General features: G+C 35.3%; 3 protein-coding genes across 3 annotated transcripts; all 3 read left to right on the top strand.

Annotated features, from left to right (window-relative positions):
• Positions 1-567: 567 nt before the first annotated feature.
• On the top strand, positions 568-5,722 carry LOC147540259 (nitrate regulatory gene2 protein-like). Its single transcript, XM_086639833.1, has 6 exons — positions 568-1,092; positions 1,761-2,883; positions 2,978-3,049; positions 3,146-3,357; positions 4,235-4,458; positions 4,591-5,722. The coding sequence occupies exons 2-6, from the start codon at positions 1,797-1,799 to the stop codon at positions 5,276-5,278; spliced, it is 2,283 nt and encodes a 760-aa protein (XP_086495959.1). The 5' UTR covers positions 568-1,092; positions 1,761-1,796; the 3' UTR covers positions 5,279-5,722.
• A 1,089-nt stretch (positions 5,723-6,811) lies between these two features.
• On the top strand, positions 6,812-19,424 carry LOC147540258 (uncharacterized). Its single transcript, XM_086639832.1, has 14 exons — positions 6,812-7,296; positions 13,683-13,992; positions 14,116-14,189; positions 14,959-15,042; positions 15,276-15,356; positions 15,893-15,973; positions 16,586-16,678; positions 17,062-17,244; positions 17,433-17,500; positions 17,719-17,770; positions 17,930-17,983; positions 18,067-18,156; positions 18,772-18,838; positions 19,149-19,424. The coding sequence occupies exons 2-14, from the start codon at positions 13,854-13,856 to the stop codon at positions 19,238-19,240; spliced, it is 1,158 nt and encodes a 385-aa protein (XP_086495958.1). The 5' UTR covers positions 6,812-7,296; positions 13,683-13,853; the 3' UTR covers positions 19,241-19,424.
• Positions 19,425-20,599: 1,175 nt separating this feature from the next.
• On the top strand, positions 20,600-24,196 carry LOC147540257 (pentatricopeptide repeat-containing protein At3g16610-like). Its single transcript, XM_086639831.1, has one exon. The coding sequence runs from the start codon at positions 20,720-20,722 to the stop codon at positions 23,150-23,152; it is 2,433 nt and encodes an 810-aa protein (XP_086495957.1). The 5' UTR covers positions 20,600-20,719; the 3' UTR covers positions 23,153-24,196.
• Positions 24,197-26,252: the final 2,056 nt, after the last annotated feature.

Below are 26,252 nucleotides of genomic sequence, written 5' to 3'. Positions count from 1 at the left end.
AACCCATCCTGTCTTTTAACTTTACACGTCAAATATATTATGGTTTCTTTGAAATTACTTAAATACCCTTAACTCCAATCAAACTACAAAAATTTTAGGGAAATGGGACTATGCCCGGCACGAACCCGGTTGAATCTCAAGAGGCTGACGTGTCTGGCCATGATCTAGAGAGGGAAAGTGTAAAATTTTCTCCTTCTAGATCTTAGTCCAACACGTCAGCCCCAGGATTCGACTGGGACTCGTGGCTGGCATATCATTGATTGATAAATTTATGCAACAAATAGTGGCACAACAAGCCATATACGTTTTGCCCGGTAGCAATGCGTCCACTCTTTCCTTTTCGGATTGAAGGTAGAAATCACTCATTTATTGATTTAATAAAAGTCATACTTATGACTCTTAATACACACTACTAATATACTATGACTTTTTCTTTTCTTTTTTGGAAATTGAATATGATAGTCATTAAAAATGTATTAATACATTAATAAGATGTGATAAACACTATTATCGTCGAAACTATAGAACTGTAACTTCTAAAATTTAGGAGTAAATACACTGTCAACCGAGTTACGAGTTGTTACCGTCATTTAATGACTTTTGTGGGAGAATTTCTTCATTGAGGGGTAGAAAGGTAATTATGGAACATCATGTTCTCTTTTGAACATTCCACAATCGTCAACTCCATATGTAAACAGAGCTATTTGATTTTTTTAATCAAATGAAAGTGAAAGAATAACCAGAAACACAGAGAGAGTAAGAGAGGGTAGAGAGAGAAATCTAGAGAGAGAGAAGGCTCTATAGTTGTCCAAAAGTCGAATCCCCCTTATTTTAATGAAGTTGTATCTGTAAAAATTATACTATTTCCCTTTTAGCAGAAAACAATAGAAAAAAAGAAGATAAAACCATGCCGACTTATTGACAAAGAGCAGATGACTTCTTCTTCTTCTTCTTCTTCTTCTTCTTCTTCTTCTTCTTATTCTTCTTCTAGAGTTTCAGCACCGACTCCCCTCATGATTCTTTCATTTGGGTTTTCTCTGAATTTCAAACTTTCTTAATTCACTTTTATGATTTGAATCTTCTCAGTCTCAGGTAAACCCCAAACCATCAATATCTTCAAATTTTAATTTTCTCTTACTTGTTCTTCAATTTAGAGTTCAATTTAGGATTTGGGTTATGGGTATTATCTGATTTTAAGATTCAATTCATAATTGAATTTTGATTATAAAGTTATATAGTTCATAAGTTTTTGTTTTTCAATTCTATGTTATTCATTAATAAGTTCTAATAAATTGAATCAATTTTGACTTGAAATTGGGTTTGTTTATGAATCATGATCATCTTATAGTGTCTTTAGATGAAATGGGTAGTTGTTAAAATTAGGGAATCTAATCAATAATTGTTTGTTCATGAAATCTCAAATTGAATTTTTCTTTTACTTAATCATGAAGTTTTCAATTTTTAGTAGTACTAAAGATACTTTTTGTTTATTTTCCCCCTTTTACTGATTCGGTTTTGCTTTTTTATTTTTATCATTCATATCTCTTTTGTGAATTGACCTGTAATAATATCTTACCCTTATTAGATCAATTTTTCAATTATGGTTTATCAGACCTAATTGAAGTGAGTTTTGGACATTTGGGTATTGTAATTTCAATTGCTTTTGATGATTCCTTTGGAGAAACCCTATTTTCAATGTTGGGTGGAGATTTTTTTTTACTTAGTCATGAATATGTTGATTTGTTGTTTTCATTCCTCAGGAGTAAGTTTCACTGTTAATCTTGAATCGCTTGAAAATGGGAGCGGCGAATTCTAAGATAGATGAAGATAAGGCCTTACAACTATGTCGAGAAAGAAAGAAGTTTGTAAAACAAGCCCTAGATGGGAGATGTTCACTCGCAGCGGCTCATGTTACTTATATTCAATCATTGAAAAGTACTGGTTTCGCCCTGAGGAAGTTCATTGAACCGGAAGCTAAATTCGAGTCATCATTAGATACTTCAACAACAGCTACTCCGGAGTTGCTGGTTACAGATAATTCCGTTTCACAGTTCTCATTCTCTTCTCGGTCTGAGTCTCAACAAGTCGATCGAGGAGAAGCTTTGTCTCCATCTCCTTCTCCTGTCAACTCGGGTCGATTTCAAGCTCACTACATGAAATCTGGTGGGATTTCTACTATTACAGTTGAAGAGAGACCTTTTCCTGTGACGGGGACTTTAAGGTCGTCTCTAAGTACTCCATTGAATTTTCAAGCTGGAGCAACTGAAATGTCCGAGAGCTCAACACAGCCTGAAACTCCACCGTGGGACTATTTTGGCCTTCTTCATCCCATTGATAACCAGTTCTCTTTTCACGACATGGGTGGACTGAGCCATGAATTAGGTGGTGCTGATGATATAAGGCGGCTGAGGGAAGACGAGGGGATCCCTGATTTGGAAGAAGATGACGAGAAAGCATCTGTTGTTGGCGGGGTGCAGTCGGAGGAGTCCGAAAGCGATTTTGATGAGAGTACAGATAATCTTGTTCAGAGTTTTGAAAATCGTCGGGTAATGGATTCACATTCGACTAATGCTTCCCCTAATATGACATTTTCGAGGCGTATAGTTTCAGAAGAAACTGAAGACTTGAATGAAGAGAAAAACAATTCCCCTGATTTGACACCATTAAGAACTACATCTTCTGCCGTTCAAGTTCCTGCTTATGAAAAGAAATCATCTGAAAGAATATCTGGTTACGTAAACAAGCGTCCACCTAAAGACTTCCTGTTAACCATAAAAGAAATTGAAGTTCTCTTTCACAAGGCTTCATTATCTGGGAATGAAATTCCGGTGATGCTTGAAGCAAATAAAGTCAACTTCCGTCCAATGTTTCCCGGAAAAGAAGGTGAGACATCTTTCTAGGTATATTTGTGCACTTTCTTCCAATTTAAGCTTATTATTGATTGAGTTATTTACTTCTGTACGATTTTAACTCGCAGGGTCATCAACAGCATCTTCGTTTTTCAAAGCCTGTTTTTCGTGTGGTGAAGATCCGACTCATGTCCCTGAAGGTATCGGTCTCAATTCTGCTTTTTGGTTCTTGTTTATGAAGTTCTTTTCTATGTCATGTTAGTGATTCAACTAACACCTTGTTTTTGTATATTTAGAACCTGCTCAAACCGAGATAAAGTACTTGACTTGGCATAGGACAACATCTGGGTCATCTTCTTCGAGGAACCTTATCGGCACAACTTTGAACGACGGGGTTGTGGGTGTTAGCAGTAATCTCGTCAATGGTGTGTGCATGAACTCAGGAAGTCATGCCTCGACCTTGGATCGTCTATATGCATGGGAAAGAAAGCTTTATGATGAAGTCAAGGTAATACATTTTCTCTAAATGTTACTATTGATTAGGGATATCATAAACCAAAAGGATGACATCAGAATCCTTAACTGGCAGAACTATAAAAATTGGGTTCGTGTTTTTGATTTTCTTGTAGACCCTATTTCCAAGTTAATTAAATGTGCCTGTAGACATAATAACCCATGTTTATATGAAACAAGCATCTACACGGACAGGATGAGAGGAACAAGACAGCAATAGGGCCAGAAGTGTATATAATCTTTGTTTTAGTTATAAAGTCGATTAGTTTTAGTCCTCGTCATATCAAGATTTACTTGTTGATCAACCATTGTTGGACATGTGTTTGACATTCATAGTTGTGTCGAGAACATTACAATATGCTCACTAAAGTAGACGAAAACATGTATCCAAGTGCTGAGTAGAAATACCCCCCAGTACAAGCGAGTAACCTCGACACCCAGCTACAATCTTGAGCTGAATTACGTCGGAGCTCACAGTTCTGAAGGTTGATAACTTGATATATATATATATATATATATATATATATATGTATAGACACACCCACACACACGTTGTAGTAGCCTCACATCTCTTGGGAGAGCGTCCAGAGCCTGGGCTATAGGTGCTTGCTCCAGGCTTAGTAAATGGTGAGGACTTTTGGTGGCCTTGTGGAGCCTTCCTTCCGCAAGAAACAAAACCCCGTACCCATGGACTTGGATATGTGTCAAAAGCGGGAAGTGTCTCGAACTCTCAAGGTTGTGGCCGTTACAAAATACACATACACATATATATGTGTGTGTGTGTGTGTGAACAATTGTTATATTTGGAACTATACGTATTTCAATCTGTATAGCAACCGTAAAATATGTGCCTTATGAATATGCATGATCAGGCTAGTGGGATTGTCAGAATGGAGTATGACATAAAGTGTAAACTGCTTCGACAACAAGAATCCAAGTCAGAAAATCGTCACAAGATTGATAAAACCCGTGCAGATGTCAAAGATCTACACTCAAGAATTAAAGTTGCAATTCACAGAATCAACACTATATCAAAGAGAATCGAAGAATTAAGAGACAGAGAACTCCAACCACAACTTGAAGAGTTAATCAGAGGGTATGATTCTTTTCCAAATACCATCATTATTCTATGCTTAATACACATATAAAATATTATAGGTTGAAGATTTTTGCCAAATCATTCACAAACTCACCGATGATAAGTGCATTTCTTTGTACAAATTGACAGGTTAAGTCGAATGTGGGAGACGATGTTTGAATGTCATAGACTTCAGTTTAATGCTATCTTATCAGCATATAACAATGGAAGCACCAAACTCTCTTTAAGTTCAGAATCACATCGGCAAGCTACTATACATCTCGGAGACGAACTATATTCTCTCTCTTCAAGTTTCACAAAATGGATCAATGCTCAAAAATCTTACGTGAAGTCGATAGACGGATGGCTCCACAAATGCGTCTGTCTTCCAAAAAAATCATCGAGGAAAAGAAGAGGAGCGCCTCCTATACCGTTGAGAAATCTAGGACCACCTATATTTGTCACTTGTGGTGTTTGGTTTGATAAACTGGAGGCGTTGCCGACGAAAGAAGTAGCAGACTCTATAAAGGTTTTAGCATCTGATACAACCCGTTTATTACCACGACAGGAGAATCAAGGGAAGAGTTTGAATCGACAATTCTCATTAGCAAGGAAACCAAGTAATATAAATGAAACAGGGTATAGTCCGGCAAGAGATAGTGCGCAGGATGACTTGAATTCAGGTTTTGTCCGGTTTCAGTCGAGCTTGATGGAATGTCTCGACCGCTTAAATTGCTTTGCTTTGTCTTCAGTGAAGATGTATTTAGAGCTTGAGAAAGCTATTCAAGAAGCTAAAGATAGAGACAAAAATCAAAACACAGCGAAACCCAACTCATGATTCTTCCTTCTTCATTCATGATCAGGAGCTAATCAGGAGAAGTAGCTTAGACCAGACCAGTTTTCTGCTTTCAAATCTGTGTTTCAATCACAACCCATTTGAGAAATGTTCAAATTGGTCAAGAACATCAGGGAAGTTACTGTAAATTGCAGAAAATAAGACAACACGACTCACAAGGAAGGAATGTTCTTAGAAGAAAATGAGGTATATTCAAAATGTGATTACTGTATTATTGCAAATAGATACACGGTTATATACGTTGTTACTGGGGTATGTAGTAAAGATGTAAAGATAGTGATGGGAGTGATCGAAAAACGGGTTGATCTTGTGATCGTCAAAATAATATTTTCTGTGAACATTTGGATTTTGGTAGATCTCATCCTCAAATATATGAATGATATTGTATCTTGTTATAGTTCAAATGCACATTCAGAGTTGTATCAATATTGTAGTCCTTAACTTGGAGGATTATTTCTCCTGTTATCTCTCAGTTTTTAATGCATATATTAGATATATTCGACAATATTGTCAATTATCCAGTTCAGATCGCCCATTCTACCCTAATAACTCGTCTCAAAGAGGGGACCGACCCAATCCTATGCCGACCCTGGAGTTAAGAACTTTCCGACCCATTGAAGAGAGAAATATCGCGAAAGGGATGAGTGGCAAGAAAGAGAGAGATTGCAAATAGAAGCTTGTTATACAACAAATGTTATGATACTCTATCGTTATTGTTTAGAATTTTACATAATGTTAATCCCAAGTCAAAATCGACGTGGGCTAGCGTACCCCTTCCAACTGTTGGGGATTAAAATAACAAACAAATGATTGTTTGTGGAGATATCTATTATATAAAACAGAAGGAAAAACGATGACTGGGACAAACATCCTTATTTAATTATGCATATTGTCTAGAAGCCCTTCTCAAAATTTAAAATATAGTCCTTCGTAGAAATATAGTTACCTATTTAAAAAATATAGTTACCTATTCAAAAAACAATAATCCTTTCCTTCTTAGAAATAAAATAACTAATTTAAGTAAATCTATTATATAAAACAGAAGGGAAAACGATGACTGGGACAAACATCCTTTTTTAATAAAGGATATTGTCTAGAAGCCCTTCAAAATTTAAAATATAGTCCTTCGTAGAAATAAAGTTACCTATTTAAAAAACAATAATCGTTTCCTTCTTAGAAATTAAAATAACTAATTTAAGAAATAAAGAAACAAAATAAATTTCAAGCGTTAAAAAAAGAAATTGAAATCTCTCTCTCTCCCAATAGAATAATAACTAATTTAAGAGAAAAGAAACAAAAAAAGTAATACAAAAAAAATAATAACTAATAAAAATCTCTCTCTCTCAATAAAATATAATAATAAATTTCGTAACATTTGATTGATACAAGTGTTCGTGCCGTAGGGCACGGGATATACACTAGTATGTCCTAAAACTATCCCACATTTGTGGAAGACAAAGTGTAGTGTCCTTTATATGGGTTTAAATACTTTTTCCTAGGGACTTGTGTTTGAATACGTGAGAGGCTTTAAAGTGGCGAAGCAGATAGTGTCGTTAATAACGCAGAAGGTTGGTTTGTACATCGTGTTTGTTATAATGTGGTTGGGGGGAGCATGTGCTAGTAAGGCAGTCTCATGGCAGTAGGCGATAAAGTTTAGTGTCCCTTATAAGAGGGCCTAGCATACCTTCCTGTTTGAACACGTGAGAGGCTTTAAGTGCCGAAGCAGATAGTGCCATTAACAATCCAGAATGTTGGTTTGCACAATCCTATCGTCTTTGTCATGATTGGGGGAGGATGTGTTGTAAAGCAATTTCACGACAGATAAAGTTTGTGCCCTTTATAAGAGGGCTGAGCATACCTACACATTCCGAAGTCGTGAGTGGTAAAAATGCCACAACGGATAGTACCGCTAGCAGTTCTGAAGGTCGGTCCACACGAATATTTCTACTATGTGGTCTTTGGAATGTGTGTTTTAATGTAGTCAATATTTTGGGCTTCCGGCTTCCCCATTCATATTTGAGGCGTTTATTATAAGGCCCAAAATGTTGGAGTCAAGAGAGGATCTGGCCCAGTGGTAAATAATAATGAGAAAAAAACCCACTTAGTAAAATTACCCCACTACCCACATTTATAAAAAGAAAAGACTATAGCGTCCTGGCCCAAATTTTCGAAATCTTTCCCGCCCAAAAAGAGGAAGCAGTCCCATAAAGTCAGACGCATGCCTTTTACTCTCTCATAGCCGAACATAAACGTTTCATTTCATCTTCTCATTTTCTCTCTCTAAAAAACCAAAAACCATCTTATCTCTCACTGCAAATCGTTTTTGAGCTTTAATCTCCATCATCTCTATCAAAAATTCGTCTGAAATCTAGAGAAACTAAGGGTATCTAAAATCTTTTGTTAGGGTTCCGGTTTGAAAAAGCTTTTTTCATCGGTTCGATCTTGGTTTTGTTACTCGATTTTTAGGGTTTTGGTTTTGTTACTCGATTTTTCATCGGTTCGATCTTGAAAAAACTAGGGTATCTAAAATCTTTTGTTAGGGTTTTGGTTTTGTTACTCGATTTTTAGGAGAAAAAGAAAGAGTTACTGTTGAATACACAACAATTTTATGTGGGTGTTTCTTAAGATCTTCATCATGTTCAACAAAATCAAAGATTTTGATGTGTTTTTTTGTCTTAAGATCTTCATCATGTTTCTTAAGATCTTCATCATGTTTTGATGTGTTTTTAACAATATAGATTTTTTTCTTCAGAAATATTTAATATGTAGAAACATTTAGGTCTTCTCAGAACACATTTGATATGTTTTAACAAATTTTGTTCATTTTGGATGGTTTGTTCTTCAGATCTACATATAAAAGATCCTGGTTTAAACATTTCTGGTTTTTGTGTTACTTTATGTTAGATTTATTCCTATTCTTTGTTTTCAAAACTTGAGGGTTTGTTTTTCAAAACCACAATACATTTGTAAACAAGTTCACATGTTGAAGATATTTTGAGTTCTGTTTCAAACATTTATGGTTTTGTTGTAGTTATTTTGGTTTTTAACCTAGACATTCAGGGGTTTGTTGGTGAATTTTGGGTTCTGTCTCAGACATTCAGGGGTTTGTTGGTGAATTTTGGGTGTTTTACTGGGTAAAAAAAAATTTGTTCTCTGTTGCATTGGACCTCTTTGTCTATACAACATTCTTATTGTCTGAAACATTTGTAAATATGTTTTTTTGTTGAAAGATATGTGGTTTAGACATACAAAATTGATTGTTTGCATATAGTTAAATGTTCATATCTTGTCTGTTATTGTTTCTTTGATGATTCTAATTGTACTGATATTTGGTTATTTGTCTGATGCAAGGAGAGATCTGCTGCTGCTAGAGGCAGAAAAGATAAAGCAATTGCGAAAGACAACAAGAATAAGGACCCATCAATACAGTTTAAATGTAACTTATATTTTTAGGAGCAAATCAGGTAACTAAAACAAACATAGTTATGTTTTTTCCGAGCATATACTCATATGCTCTAAACATACTAAAATATGTTTTGTTTTACCCGTAAAAATTCAGTGTACATATCCCTAAATTATGTTTATCAGATGAGTAAACTTTAACTTTGAAAACATATAATTTTTCTAAAAAACATAATTTCATTTGTTCTAAACATATCAACATGTGTTGTCTCTATACTTTGATGTGTTTATATATCTACCGGAATGCTACGGAAGAGGTAAGAGAAGTCTTGGTTGATAAAACCTGTTATTATTTGAAACATCAGTAAATATGTTTGTTGTTGAAGAAATATGTTTTCAGCAGTCAAAATGAGTTGTTTGCATATATTTAAATGTTCATAACTTGTATGTTACTATATGTTTAATGTTTTTTAATGTAGACAATTGATTATTTGTCTGCTGCAAGGACAAATCTGTTGTTGTGCGAGGGTGAAAAAAGATCGACATTAAAGAGAAAGTCATCGTTGAAGTAGATAAGAAAAAAAGGACATCACAATCTAACATATGTTAGAGGATTGGAGGATTAAGGTGTCATGTTGTAGATATTTTTGTGAACAATTTAACATATGTTCATCTGTATCTATATTTTGAAAAAAACAAAGTTTGGAAAATGTAAACAATAGATAAAAAATGAGCTCGTATGATCTGCTGGTGCTACTTGCAATTTCGGAAAAGCAGGAACAACTTAATCTTTGCTTGGAGCATATATATTTGATAGATAGATTGATTTTATGTTCTATATTTAGTGGAAACAACATATTTTACAGATTGATATTTTAGGGTTCTATTGAAGATTTTTAGTGTTTGGAACACTTGTTTGTTTTCTTCTTTACATTTAAGTATGATTTTTGATCATGGTTGATTTGCCTTTTACATTCATTGATATGTAATCAACATTTTTGATTATTCAGAAGTTTTTACGCTATGGTAACATCAAAGAAAATCACTAAAAATTCAACTATGACATCTGCTTCATCTAAGGCAAATCGGGTAATTTCGGAAACACTTTCTTTTTTGATGTCAATAAATTCAGATATGTTTTCATTTTGGATGAGTCAATTTCTTTTTTCATGTAAACATATTCAGATATGTTTCCATTTTGGATGAGGCTATTTATTTTTGGATGTCAATAGAGTCAGATATGTTTCCATTTGGATGAGGCTATATATTTTTGGATGTCAACATAGTCAGATATGCTTCCATTTGGATGAGGCTATTTATTTTTGTATGTCAACAAATTCAGATATGTTTCCTTTTGTGTGAGCCAATTTATTTTTGGATGTAAACATATTTAGATATGTTTTGAAATACCTAAAATGTGTTACTTGCATATGAAATTTTGTCTGCATTAGCCAACATATGTCCCGTTGTGCATGAAGCATATTTTAGTATGTTCAGATAATAGGACCTATATTTTGTGAAATATTTTACTTTCTTCAGATAATAGAATCGTTTATATGTTCTTCAAGGTTAAGGAGGAGCTGGAAGCAGAGAGTGAACAAGAGACAAGATTGTTACAATTCAGTGAAAAGTTGGTTCTTCAAGTGAATATGGAAGACAATATAAAACTTGTCGAAGAAACTTAATATTTGGTGGAGCAAATTAATAGTTGCTTAGAGCATATCTAGATTTGTTTAGATAAATCTATTTCTATTTTGAAGTTGTAAATTTTCTTCATGCAAAAACTAATTTGTTCGGAATATTTCTGAGGTTGTAAATTTCCTTGGAGCATATATGAATTTGTTCGGAAATAAATAAATTATTGAGAACAAACAAAGATTTGTTCAAACAAATCTTTGAAGTGGGAAATATTTTTTATGTTATAATAATATACTCGAACACAAAACTAAATTTTAGGGAGTTCAGAAATAAAAGTTAAAACATCTAAAAATTAGGTGCAAGGCAAAATAGATAATATTCATAACAAAATATTGTGGACAATCACAAAGGATAATTTGTCTTCCATATTCACTTGAAGAACCAACTTTTCACTGCATTGTAACAATCTTGTCTCTTCTTCACTCTCTGGTTCCAACTCCTCCTTAACCTTGAAGAACATATAAACGATTTTATTATCTGAACAAAGTAAAATATTTCACAAAATATATGTCTTATTATCTGAACATATTAAAATATGCTTCATGCACAACAGGACATATGTTGGCTAATGTAGACAAAGTTTCGTATGCAAGTAACACATTTAGGTATTTCAGAACATATCTGAATATGTTTACATCTAAAAAGAAATTGGCTCATTCAAATGGAAACATATCTGAATTTGTTGACATCCAAAAAGAAATTATTTCCGAAATTAACTAATTTGCTTTTAGCACATCAATTTCTTTCTCCAAACCTGCAAAGAAGTAAAATAAAACATGAAATCTGAAAAACATGAAACATTAATGAAAACATACAGATGAACAAGAAAGTTTTATCAAAATGAAAGGCTTTCACTCCTCCATCAAATATTTGACCAATATGAGTAAACACAGGGCCCCAAGATTCAGATACTAGTGGTCGGTCCCTCAATGGTGCCAGATCTGGCTGTAGGTCAACCTCCATATGCAAGTGTTGTAGAAAAAATGTCTTCAAATTAATATATATTCTGAGAATACATAACTTTATGTTTCTGAAAATGCATTGGTTCGAAGACAAATCCTAACAAACAGACAAAAACAAATTTTATGCATCATGATTCAAATGTAATGTTCTTAAAAGGGAGAGTTTTTATGTGAAACACGCAGACAATATTTACTATCTATAAACACAACAATATATGCTTCCGTAAACATAAAATAATCTGAACAAAAAGATTTGTGTTAGTGGAAGTGGAAATATGTTCATGAAATATATGAAAACAGATAACATGAAAGCACAACAAGGTGAAAACATGAGTATATACTTCCGAAAACAGAAAATACTCTAAACAAATGAATTTGTGTTTGTGGAAGTAAAAATATGTTTCATGAAATTTATGAAAACTGAACAGATGAAAATTATGAAAACATAAAACATATTGGGTTTTTCTTAGGACATAACTTGTTGTGTCACAAAATATGAGTGTAAAAACCAAACGAAATTTCAGATACACAAAATTTAAAGAAAACGCAAACAGTATTTACTACCTATAAACAAAACAATATATGCTTCCGTAAACATAAAATAATCTGAACAAAAAGATTTGTGTTAGTGGAAGTGGAAATATGTTCATGAAATATATGAAAACAGATAACATGATATCACAACAAGGTGAAAACATGAGTATATACTTCCGAAAACAGAAAATACTTTAAACAAAGGAATTTGTGTTTGTGGAAGTGAAAATATGTTCCATGAAATTTATGAAAACAGAAAACATATTGGGTTTTTCTTAGGACATACTTGTTGTGTCACAAAATATGAGTGTAAAAACCAAACGAAATTTCAGATACACAAAGTTTAAAGAGACGCAGACAATATATACTACCTATAAACACAACAATATATGCTTCCGTAAACATAAAATAATCTGAACAAAAAGATTTATGTTAGTGGAAGTGGAAATGTGTTCATGAAATATATGAAAACAGATAACATGAAATCACAACAAGGTGAAAACATGAGTATATACTTCCGAAAACAGAAATTACTCCTAACAAACTGACAAAAACAAATTTTATGCATCATGATTCAAATGTAATGTTCTTAAAAGGAAGAATTTTTATGTGAAAAACGCAGACAATATTTACTACCTATAAACACAACAATATATACTTCTGTAAATATAAAATAATCTGAACAAAATGATTTGTGTTAGTGGAAGTGGAAATATGTTTCATGAAATAATATATGAAAAACAGATAACATGAAATCACAACAGGGTGAAAACATGAGTATATACTTCCGAAAATACTCTAAACAAAGGAATTTGTGTTTGTGGAAGTGACAATATGTTTCATGAAATTTATGAAAACAGAACACATGAAAATTATGAAAACAGAAAACATATTGGGTTTTTCTTAGGACATAACTTGTTGTGTCAGAAAATATGAGTGTAAAAACCAAACGAAATTTCAGATAGAAATGAAGATGAAGAACAAAGAAGGTTCAATGAACAAAACATGGTTGAACAAAACATGGTGTTGATGATAATGATAATGATGATGAAGATGAACACAAACTCTCTAAAAACTAAAGAAGGTTCATGGAACAAATCATGGTGTTGATGATAAAGATCATGAAGATGAAAAAAAAATACAGAAGAAGAAAGAAACTTTTATGTTTCGAAAAAATAAAGAAGAAAGTTTTATGATGTTTTAAGAAAACGAAAAATTTACAGAAGAAGATGAAGATGAGTGTTTATGATGTTTTAAGCAAAGTGCAAAGAAAATGAAGATGAAGATGAAGATGAGGGTTTATGTTGTTTTAAGCAAAATGCAAAGAAGATGAAGATGAGGGTTTATGATGAAGATGAAGGGATGAAGATAAGGAAACTCAAACCTGTAAATATTTCCGGATCCGTGTAGCTTAGTAGTTGTTAGAGAGATACAGATGAGAGAGAGAAATGGAAGGAAAGATTTCTTTCTCTTACGGAGGAGAGAGCAGATATAGGAGAAAGAAAATGGATGGAAAGTTTTGAGGAGGGAAAGAGAAAGTTTTGAGGAGGGAAAGAGATATAAATGGAAGGAAAAAACCCAGGCATCTTCTCTTACATATATATATATATAAGGGTATAAGAGGGATTATTTAAAGTAAGGGCTTCCTAGAGATGGGAAAAGTGACCTAGGGATCCGAAATTGGGTTGGATTAGGATTATTTTTGAAAAAATGGATTTTGCAACTTATAATAATCTATGGTGGGCCAAATCCTAGTTATAGGGTCATTTTTTGGACTTTTGAGTAAAAAGTCCTTCATATTTCATGCCATTTTAAAGATTAAAATATAAACAGCTAAAAGAGAACACAAAGAAAGAATAAAGAAAATAAAGAGGAGAAGCTCGAGCAAGATCAAAGGAAACCCTAGATTTTCTGTTCGAGCTTCTACCAAGTTAGAGAAAATTTTATATGTATAGAGAGAGATGGATCTTCTGAACAAGTTAAAAAATTTAGACGCATACCCTAAGATCAATGAAGATTTCTATAAAAGAAGTCTCTCTGGAGGTCTCATTACCCTATTCTCTTCAATTGCTATGCTTTTACTCTTCTTCTCCGAGCTTAGTAAGTTTCTCTCTCTAACTTCTCCATTAGCTAAGTTAGATCTATTGAAAATTTCGCGTCTTGAAATATTTGTTGTGATAAAAAGTTTGAATTCTAGGGTTTTGTCTTCTTTAATTTGTGCAGGATTGTATCTTAATGCCGTTACTGAAACCAAATTGACAGTTGATACGTCAAGAGGAGAAACTTTGCGGATTAATGTTAGTTAAAACTTGATTAATTCCTTTTTATTGTATTCAATTTTGTTGTTTAGAATCATTAATTGCTTTTTTGTTGTTTTTTCTTCTTTTTTGTTTGCTTATAATTATTCAGTTTGAGAAGTAATTCATATGTTGGATTTGTATCTATGGTTGATTGGCTTAAAAATGGTAACTTTTTTCATCAGTTATAGGGGATGGGGAAACAGTTGGGGTCAAAACTCACCTAAAATGGCTATCTTCCAACTGGACTTAAGGAAAGAAATACATCAAGAGATAGATAGATAGATAGAGGCCATTAATGCTCATTTTTCCAAATTGCTGCCCAACTTTGGTTGGGTGGTTCGACCAAAGTTCGAATCTTACTGTAAAAAAAAAATGAAATGGTATTGAAGGAAGTAAGTATATATGTTGGTTGCTATGCTGAGAAATTCCGTATTGCCCAACGCTGAAAGGGTTTATTAGGTGGATTCTGTGGATTGCTTCACACACCTATTTTACTTGCATTATTATGTCAGTGTGGTATATACTCTGGCATCTCTCCTCGAATATTTTGAGGCCCCAAAGTTGAATGTTCCAAAGTTGAATGTTGTTGAAGTCAATAAACATTTGATGTTATTCGAGTTAGTAGCCAATATTTCCGGATAGACTTTACCTTCTGACTCGAAGCATCTTAAATACGATTGACTAGAACTTATTTAATGATGCAAATGTTTCATAACATTCTGTTCTTGTCCTTAATTTCACTAATTTTTTTCTATGACTTTTGCAGTTTGATGTGACTTTTCCAGCCCTTGCTTGTTCCCTTCTTAGCGTTGATGCCATGGACATTAGTGGCGAGCAGCACTATGATATAGTATGTAATGTTTTATTCATTTGTTGAATTGTGGGTTTTCTACTTTTTGATCTCCTTCAGTGTCTTTTTCTTAAAGAATCTCCTCAAGTATCTGTATCATATCTTAGTGCTACGTCAAAATGTGATTTGTAGATCAAAAGCATCTTGTATATGATCTGCAAATACTATCTACTTTTCAAATATATATTTAATGGCATAAAGTGGCCGTGCTCAAGCTCGTTATTTTAATGCAGAGACACGATATAACAAAGAAAAGAATTGATCACCTTGGTACTGTGATTGAATCAAGATCAGATGGAATTGGTGCTCCTAAGGTCCGTATCTCTTAGTTTACTTTCAATGCGACGGAGTGTGTTTCTAAAGATTAGACAAGATGGATAGATGGTGTTTACTTTTCTTTAGGTAGCCAAGCTTCTGGTGTTAACTAAATGTGTGTGTGATGTTATATTGTCACCCGCCACTCTACTCGATTACCAATAGTGAACTTTAGTGTTATTCTTATTCAGTTTGACACTGTTGGAGTTTCAATCGACTTAGTATAGTTTGCCTTAAACTTCAGTAGAAGAACCAACACTACAGTAGCACCAAAAGTTGTCGCGTAATAGTATTTAGTAAATTTAATATGTGGATGGTGCATTAGATTTTTGATCGTTAGATACTTGAGAGCAATTCAGAATGTTTTATCATCTTAGGTGTGTGTTTAGGTTCGCCAGCAAAGTTCTATAACATGCTGTCTCGTGGTTTCTCGTAGTAGCTTAGTTGATCTTATTGGTAATAAAATTAGATAGAGAGGTCATGTTTCTTTTTTAGTTCCTCATCTCTTATTGTCCAATGTTTTTATCTTTTTCAGATTGAAAAGCCTCTACAAAGGCACGGAGGACGACTTGATCACAACGAGACTTACTGCGGCTCTTGTTTTGGAGCCGAGTCGGTACTCTTATAAACTCATATTTTATGTTCATGGCTCATCTCTGATTTTGCTTCGATTACATGGATTTTTCTACGACATTCCTTAATACTCTGCCTCGTTTTTCCATCATAACGTCTTTTCGGTGATTCAGGCGTTATCATGTGAAATATGATAAAATAACTAATTCAAAAGCTCCTGATTTAGTTACTTTATGCCATGCTAGATCAGTTATTTCTTAATGTCATTTTTATAGATACGGATTAATTCTACTAAATTGGTCGGAGTTTTCTTGAGTCAGTTCGTATCGAAATAGAATTGTAACACATGATTTTAGCTGAATAAAATACTCACTTTACATTCTTATTTTCATTTCTATGCATCATGCATGAACATATTTTTGAGTTATAGCCTCTGGTAATACGATTCATTGAGCCGGTTAGCAAGACTTTAGAGAGGAGACATAACTCATGGGTTAGGAAAACGAAAAAAATGATACCTCATACATCTTGTGATCTTGCAGAGCTCCACGCTGACAAATATTCTCAATTGAGTTTTCTTGTAACAGAAGAAGTGATACTAGTAAGTTAGTGTGATCACGGCAAATTATTTCTGAATCCTTGTTTGAATTCGCAGTCGGATACTCATTGCTGTAACTCATGTGAAGAAGTTCGTGAAGCGTACCAAAAGAAAGGGTGGGGAATGACTAATCCTGACTTGATCGATCAGGTATATTAAACACACAGTTGTGTGCTTTTTGTTGTAATCCCCAATGCATGGCTTAAAAGATGAAATGTCAAATGCTGGTCGCTTCATTTTATTCTAATGAAGTCTCTATCTTCTTATTGGTAAAATATGACATTTAGATTAAATGGGTGAGAACTGTTGTGAGTTCTTAAGTTACAGTATGAAATTTCAACATTTACATCGAAGGTATCCATTATATTGGTATCTTTAAAGTACCTTACAATGTGAATGGCATAAACTGATCTTGTTTGTTATAGCTTTGTGTAATTTTTTTTCTCTCATAGCCGATGGTAAAACTATATGTGCAGCATGCTTAAGTTAGAATGTTTGTCTTTCTTGAATTTCATGTTGATTCTCTTTTTCAGTGCAAGAGAGAGGGCTACCTCCAAAAAGTTAAGGAGGAAGAAGGTGAAGGTTGCAATATCCACGGTTTTGTTGAAGTAAACAAAGTGGCCGGTAATTTTCATTTTTCACCTGGGAAAAGCTTTCACCAATCAGGCATTTCTTTGTTTGATTTGCTGGCTTCATTTCAAACGGATAATTACAATGTGAGTTGAAGAAAACTATCCTCAGTTCCTCTTTTTCTCGTTTATTTTTCTTTAATCTTGTATTAAAGATAAAAAGAGTTATGGTAACATGTTTTCAATACGTAAATTGCTTTCTGTAAAATGCTTATTTATAATATATTTGTGCTTAGATAAACAGATATAATCATCTCGTTCCTCTCCTTGTTCAGATAAGCCACAAAATAAACAAAATATCTTTTGGTGAAGAGTTTCCAGGTGTTATTAATCCACTTGATGGGTAAGCTTAATAGTCTAGAAGTTTACAATCTAGCTTACTAATTGGATCAGAATTTGAATTTCAGCCTCTTTTTGCATTGTCTCTTTAATAAATCTTAATCGTCTAAGTTGTGATCTATTTTGCAAGTTCTTGACCTTATGGATTCTTTTCCTTTTCATCATCTTTTCCTTGTAATGGATAACGTTCTAATTTGCTTTGGTTTGGTTGAAAATTTTCAGCGTGCAATGGACACAGCAATCATCTGCTGGGATGTATCAATATTTTATCAAGGTAAACATTTCAGCCTTTTCAATCAGTTCTCCTACTTGATTACCAATACGAACTTCTCTCTTAGACTGAGAACTCTTGTTTTAATCTATTTATCTAGGATTTCACACTAAGTGTTGTAGTTGTGAATCACAATTATTTCCTTCACCTTTTTGTATGTAGGTTGTACCAACGATCTATACTAACATAAAAGGACGCAAAATTAATTCAAACCAGGTAAGTAACGTATTGGAATATGGTTCCGTGTGATTTTTATTTCACTTCTTTTATTGTAAGCATGTTATTCTCTGCACGTGCAGTTTTCTGTGACCGAGCATTTCAGACCTGCGAGTGGTTATCCTCAGCCACTTCCTGGGGTTTTTTTCTTTTATGACTTCAATCCAATCAAGGTGAGCACACTAACAGCTCCAGGAAGCAACCTTAAAAGTGTCATTTTTCTATCATTATTAAGTGAGAGCTTGTCCTCGTTATTGATGAAAATGACATTAAGTTTGGGGTGTACTATGTATTCTGCAAAATGTGAGGTTGGGGTCTGGTGTTAGTTGATTATCTGTGCATGTGCGTTAGGGTTTGTGTTTCGATTGCGTGGTTGCATTTCCAAATCCATAGAAGTAATAGTACTATGGTGTGTTTTCACACCATTAGATTTCAAAGTTGGTATTTTACGCGAAAGATTCCAGACTTCAATCATCTTCTTCTTTTTTCGTAGAGAATGAAGAGTTCTTTGATTTGTTTGATACATACATGGAACAAGAAAAATATTCGTAACTATAGGGATTTAGGGGACACAGATGAGGGACAAGACAATTTTATTACATAAAAAAGATAAATGTTCTACTTGACATCTTTTGTGTTGCTTCTGTGTTGTGGTTCATTATCTTTCTGTTATTCGCTAATATAGTCCCCCACGAGTTCATTCGGAAAAATCCAACCCCTGAATCTTAAATCCTTGAACAACTTGTCATAAACTCATAACCTAATCTTACTTTTTGACAATAATGCAGGTGACTTTCAATGAGCAAAGAATATCGTTCTTACACTTCCTGACAAACGTGTGTGCTATAATTGGAGGTACATCTGCCACTTGAGCCTACTTATTTCTTTAGTTTGTATCATCACTCGACTATACACAGAATCGAAGCAGCTATCACATCTTTACTGTAAAATCGATCGAACACAATTTTGTTTTATCGTATTTTTATCTTGGAATATTTCGTAAAGAAAATAGGGATGTTGTAAGTTCGAATGCCTTCTGCAAAGAGCTAAAAGAAACAAAACACATCTTCAAACAAATCAACTCGTTTTCGTGTAATTTCATCAGTTTTGCTTTATGCTTCTTCTATCTGACCTGCCTTTCTTTTTCTATGACATCTGATTTCAGGCATTTTCACTGTTTCTGGGATCATCGATGCATTTATATATCATGGTCATCGTGCAATCAAGAACAAAATGGCACTCGGAAAGTATAGGTGAAGTCGTGTAATTTTTTGGATTGGTGAAACTCTCAAAGCTGGAATCTTAGTGGCGGTGGTCGGAGAACAGAAGTTGTAGATTGATAATGTTATATGGGATTATGGGTAAACTATGTTCTTTATACAACAGATTTTTCTCTGGAAAACAAAATGAAAGAAATGTATTATATAGTTCTTTGGTTTCACTGGTCTCTAATATAGCACTCATAGTACTAATTGTTTGGGGAGAAGGGGGTGTACTACTGCAGAATATTTCAAGCAATTTTCCTTTGACATTGTCAGAAATTTGGAGTCCCTTCGACTCACCCAATGAGAAAATCCTATTGGCTCTATGTTTGGACCAATTGATCGTTTTGGGCTCGAGATCGATGATCTCGTAGTATGGCTTCTAACAAACAAAACTGTTAGGTTAAAGAAACGTTTTCTTGTTCTAGTTACACGGGGGTTATCAACTATCTTCTTTCAAATGTGGAACCAGTTCTCTTCCTTTATTCCTCCATCTAGAGAAAAAAGAGAGAAACTCCTCTCCTTCTCTCTTCCCTTTGTCACTCGTGGTTCTCTTCCCCCTTTCTTCCACCTTTCTCCATCTCTAGCTATGGAAATAGGGATACAGGAGAAGGCCGCTTTGGGGAAAGCTAAATAGTTTCCGGGATGTGAAATTTTAAAGGAAATATGCAAAATTTTGAAAAGTTTCAGGGGAAACATATTTTATGGGGAATATGTTTCAAAATAAAAATAAAAAACCCTCCACCTCACCTCACTCTCCATCCACCTCACCTCTCTCTCTTCTCCGACTAGGTCGCCGACCATGAAAAAAAAAATTCACTCACTCTCTCTCTCTAGAAACTCCGGCGAAGGGGTTTCCCTTCGCCGAAGTACCGATCTGTTCTTCAACATATCAGATCAGTCTGTTGAAGAATAGACCGGAACTCCGGTGAAGGGAAACCCCTTAGGCAGAGTTTCTAGAGAGAGAGAGAATTTTTTTTTTCATGGTCGCCGATCGGAAAATTTTCCGGCCGGCGACCTAGTCAGAGAAGAGAGTGGTGGGGAGAGAGAAGATGAGGTGGAGAGAGAGAGGTGAGGTGGAGAGAGAGAGAGTGAGGTGGAGGATTTTTTATTTTTATTTCCCTCCAACAACTTACAAAATAAAATTGTCAAACAAAATTGACCAATTTTTGACTAAGTCTTCACACTTCAAGAACTATTTTGCTTTCCCAAAGCGTTACCGTTGGCGGCTGGCCTACATGAGAATCCATGCGCTTGGGATAGAGGAAGGAGTGGAGAGAGAAAAATGAAAAAGGCAGGGACGAAACGGGAAAGAAAAGTTAGGGTAACTGATGAATGGTCAGTTATTAGGAGTGTAAATTAGAAGGCCTTAATCAAAATATGGAAGTGAAAAAGAGAAGTTATTGATACATTCGCTTGATAGTTGGACATAACCTCCCGCCATTAAGAGCGGTTATCCGATTATAATTTGTCAATGGCATCCTCATACACCCTCCATAATAATTTCTCCCTCCTCCATTACTCTTCTTTCATCCCAAGTTTAGGTTTTCATTCCACCATCACCACTACTAGTACTAATCCTAACAGAAGCATAAGATCATACTCCTCCTCCTTAAACAATCTCTCTTCATCCACTACTCGAGTTATCTCTTCATCAAAATCATCATCATATGACACTCTGCTCGAAAAACTCGACAGATATCCAACTACCCTTTCTCATCAAGAAGGTTCTCAAATTCATGCTCAACTCCTTCTTCTTGGCCTCCTCTCTAAGGATATCTACCTTTCAAGCAAGCTCCTTTACTTTTATTACTGTGTGAGTGACACTGATTCAGCTCGTTTTATTTTTAATTCTATTCCTCCTAAGCAACTCAACCAATTCTTCTGGAATACCATGATCCGTACTTATGTTGATTCTACTTTTTATGATGAAGCAATTGATTTATTCTCCCAAATGTTGTTTATGGGTTTTCTTCCCAACCAATTCACTTACCCTTTTGTTCTCAAATCATGCTCTGTTTTAAAACTTGTTGAATTTGGACGCCAGATTCATGGGTTTATGATTGTTAATGGGTATCATTTTGATGTTTTTAGTATGACCTCTCTGCTCGATTTTTATGTGAAATGTGGGCTTTTTTGGGATGCTTGTAAGATGTTCGATAGAATCCCTCAAAGAAATGAAGTTACTTGGAATACAATGGTTTCTGGGTATGCCCAAAATGGGTATTGGGACAAAGCTCTGGAGGCGTTAGAACTAATGAGGAAATCAGGGATTAAAGTTGGAATAAGCAGTTGGAATTCAATTATGGCAGGTTGTGTTCGGTGTGGTAATGTGGAATTAACATTTGAAACTTTGCGGAGAATGTTGCTTCTTCAAGATAATCTAGTGACACCCAACTCGGCCACGTTTAATACTCTTCTGCCAATCGTACCGACGGGAATTCCTTTACGTTTGTTAAAAGAAATCCACGGATTTATAATAAGACAGCAACAGAAAATAGCATTTGATTCTGTTGATGTTGATAAGTTTCGTTCTCTCTTGGCTTCTGGTTATGCTTATCATGGTTTTATGGAATATGCGACTCAATTATTTGATGGAGTCCAGTTGAAATCTAGTAAATTATGGATCTCAATGATTGCTGGGTTCACAAGTAGCGGCCAATCTCACAAAGCTTTCTGTTTGTTTCGAGATATGGTAGTTGAGTTTGATGGAGAAACGAAAAGTCTCTCTAAGGTTCCTCTTACTTTGCTCCTGCCAGAATGCAGTCCTTCAACGTTAACTGGTTTGGAGATCCATGCTCATGCTCTTAAAGTTGGATTTGGGTCGAACACTTCAGTAAACAATGCTCTAATTGCAATGTATGCTAGAAGAGGTGATATTGAATCGTCCATTCGAGTTTTCTTAAGGATGCCTGAGAAGGATGTAGTTTCTTGGAACTCTATGGCTAACAGTTTTGCCGTTAACCATCATTTTGATCAGTCCCTCAATTTATTTTATCAAATGCACTCTGAAGGTATAAAACCTGACAAATTTACATTCAGCTCTGTTCTAAATGGATGTGGAGAGTTAGGGGCTCATCGACAAGGATCGGTAGCACATGGGTACATAACAAGAAGTGGTTTTCTCGAATGTCATCTTGTTGTTCAAAATGCTCTTATGGATATGTATGGAAAATGTGGGTGCATAGAAGAGGCTAAGAAAGTTTTCGATGAGATGGAATATAGAGATGATGTTTCTTGGAACACAATAATAAAAATTTATGGTCTAAATGCTTGTCCCAACGAAGCAATCTCTTTGTTTTATGAGATGCAAGAGGACGAGTGGAGGCCGAACAGGATAACCTTCATATCTCTATTATCAGCTTGTAGTCATGGAGGTTTGGTTGAAGAAGGATTACATTTTCTCAAAGTCATGTCAACCGAATATCATATCAAACCCGATATTGAGCACTATACATGCATTGTAGATAACTTAGGAAGAGTTGGTCGACTCGAAGAGGCTTACAATCTTATCAAAACCTTGCCTGTAGAGCCAGATGACTGTATTTGGGGGGCATTGCTTGGTGCTTGTAGGATCCATAGAAATGTTACTCTGGCTGAAATTGCAGCCAAACATCTAATGGAATTAAAACCTCAACATCCTGGATATTATGTACTTCTCTCAAATATTTATAAAGATGCTTCTCGAAGGAATGAAGCTTCAGATGTTCGAACAGGAATGAAAGACAGGGGCGTGAAAAAGTTCCCAGGGTATAGCTGGATTGAGGTTTCTGGTGATCTGCACTATTTCATGACAGCAGACAAATCTCACAAGAAAAGTTCAGATATATACTCTACTCTAGATGGACTAACAGAACATCTAACGGAGACTTGCTTTATCAATACTCTCTCACTATTTGCTCTGTAGCGGAAGAATTAGTTTCTTAATCAGCACCACCTCTTTAGGGCGGCGAATTCAGTTTTTATTCAGTTATTTTCAAGTTCGAACGGTTATCAGTGAAGAATTTAAAATCCTATTCGGTTACAAGCGGTTTCCGGTCCTTTCTGGGCTGAGCAGTCACACATTTTGGTGTCTCTCTCCCTGTTTCCTATTTAATTCGTCCCTTCAAGGGTTCTTATTCACGAGATTCAGTCTCTTTTCGTTCGTTCTATCGATCGTCCTCTTTGTTATTTATTATCTTTTTGCAGTATGGAATCAACAGATGTGCAATTCTTGCAACAATTCGCTGCATTATCAACTGATGATGTCCCAACAGCAATGGTGGATGGGGAAGACCTGCTTCCCACTAAGTCAGATTTGATCAAAAGCGGTGTCATATGGATACAGTGTTCGAAACGGATCGTAATTGATCAGGCGATGGTTCGTCTATCCAAAGTTCTACATGGTCCAAACAACTTCACCGTTACCGAAGTGAAGGACAACACTTTCCTGATTCGATTTGTTATGGCATCGTAGTTAGATTTAGCAATTGAGAGTGCTCCGTGGGTAATACAAGAGGAACTTGCCCTTTCAGAAGTGTAGAGAAGACATGGTTCCGAAGGACCACACTTTTGACGAGGCGTGGTTTTGGACTCAATTCCACGGTATCCCTTTAGGCCATCTAAACAAAACGGCCGTCAATCGTTTGGCTGGTTCTATCGGCAACTTATTGCCTGGTACGAAGGAAGAAGCCTCGAAATGGAGCGTTTTCGGTAGCGTAAAAGTCGCATACTCCATCACCAAACCAATCCTCAACGAGTCTATTTGAAACTATCTAACACCAAACTCGGTCTTGATGAAATTCGAGGGGAAAAACTCCCTCGTTTTTGTATATCTTGTGGTTTAATCGGACACAATCAAAATTTGTCCAATTATTCTTAGCGTAGATGCCATGGATATTAGTGGCGAGCAGCACTATGATATCGTATGTAATGTTTTTTTTTTTACATTTGTGGGATTGTGGTTTTTCTACTTTTTGATCTCCTTCATTATTTTTTAGCGAATAGCATCATATCTTAACCAAGTCAAAATGTGATTGTAGCACAAAAACATCTTATATATTCTTGCAATTTCTGTCTACTTTTCAAATATATATTTAATGGCATAAAGTGTCGTGCTCAAGCTTGTTTATTTTAATGCAGAGATACGATATAACAAAGAAAAGAATTGATCACCTTGGTACTGTGATTGAGTCGAGATCAGATGGAATAGGTGCTCCTAAGTAGGGGTGGGAAAAAGATCCGGAAGACCGCTATCCGACCCGTTCGACTGAGATAAGAAGTGTCCATGGACACCCGATGGTCATAACGGTCAGTGTCCGACCGGCCCGAAAGAATTGGCGGACGGTCACGGTCAAAATTTTATGTCGAAGGACTGATCGCTAACCGACCGGTACGAGTGACTGAATAGGTTGACCGACTAAACTGTCCTCATTTTTAGAAGTTGACCGTTGAATTTTATAGACATACGAATATATGATGATCGTTGGCTATAGTCATATAGTCCTCTGGAAGACCAAACATTAGTGCATGACTTAATTATATCTTGTCAAATGATGATCGACTGTTTTTTTTCTTTTTATATATTTACTTTTGATTTCTTGGCTAAACATCTTCATTTGTAAGTAATTTTGTTTGTAGTAATAAAAATAAAGTTCTGAATCAAGTACATTTATTGGAAAGTCCAGACCGAGACCGTCCGATGTCCGACTGGACCGGTAAAATAAACGGTCTTGGACGGTCAATGGACAAAGAATTCTTGAGAGTGACCGTCCGAGTCCGCCCGAGTAAATAGGTGGTCACCAACAGTTTATGTCCGAGTCGACCGGTTCGATGAAGTTAGAGTCCGGTACCGACCGGTCCGGACCGATTCCCACCCCTACTCCTAAGGTCCGTATCTCTTACTCCCAACAAGCAGCAGATTGTGTTTCTAAAGATTAGACAAGATGGATTTATGACGGGTGTTTACTTTTCTTTTGGTAGCCAAGCTTCTGGTGTTAACTAGATGTCTGTTTGATGTTATATGGTCACTTTTTACTCTACTTGATTAACAAGAATGAATTTTATTGTTATTCAGTTTCAGTTTGACTGCTGTTGGAGTTTCAATCGACTGAGTATAGGTTGCCTTAAACTTCAGTAGAATAACCAATAGTACAGTGGCACCAAGAGTTATTGCGTAATAGCATTTATTATATCTAATATATGGATGGCGCATTAAATGTTTGATCATTAGATAAAATTTCAGGGTGTTTTATCATCTTAGGTGTGTGTTTAGGTTTACCAACAAAATTCTATAACATGCTGTATCGTGGTTTTTTGTTGTACTTATTAGTAATAAAATTAGATAGAGAGATCATTTTCTTATTTTATTTCCACTTCTCTTATCATCTCAAGTTTTTTTTTCTTCAGATTGAAAAGCCTCTAGAAAGGCACGGAGGACGACTTGATCACAATGAGACTTACTGCGGCTCTTGTTTTGGAGCCGAATCGGTACTCCTATAAATTCATACATTATATTCATGATTCATCTCTGTTTTTGCTTCAATTGCATGTAAATAATATCAAAAATGATGCTATGCCCGGCCTGAATCCCGGCCGGAATCCCGGCCGGGTGAGTTGGCGCTCCAGCCGGGCATAGCTGCTGACATGGATGATGGAACGGTGAGCTGAGGGATTTGAATAGAATTCCTGATTTAGTCCCTCCATTTTTCGTTGTTTTGAGATAAGGCCACTTACAAAAACTCAAAATCTAAGCCCACTTTCTTTCATCAGAAACCATTCGACCAAAAGCTAGGGCAAAACTTTTACCCGAGTTCTTCGTTCCAGCCATTCATGCTCGAATTTGGGAGGAATTTCAACTCCATTTGTAGAGGAAAGCTAGATAGGGTTCTTCGTTCCATACCTTCAAACATCAACAACAATATTTGAACTCCATTTTTGCTTCAAAGTTTGGTCAGAACACATCTCTCGACCAAAATCTAGGGTTTTTCGTTCCAAACATCAACTAGAAGGGATTTCGTGGTTTTCAA

This window comes from Eschscholzia californica, unplaced genomic scaffold, assembly GCF_041429995.1.
Source record: "Eschscholzia californica isolate CP2 unplaced genomic scaffold, dmEscCali1.0.p SCAF_5, whole genome shotgun sequence".
Taxonomy (NCBI): Eukaryota; Viridiplantae; Streptophyta; class Magnoliopsida; order Ranunculales; family Papaveraceae; genus Eschscholzia; species Eschscholzia californica.
Note: the sequence above shows the minus strand (reverse complement) of the source record. Positions and strands in the feature narration are given on the sequence as shown.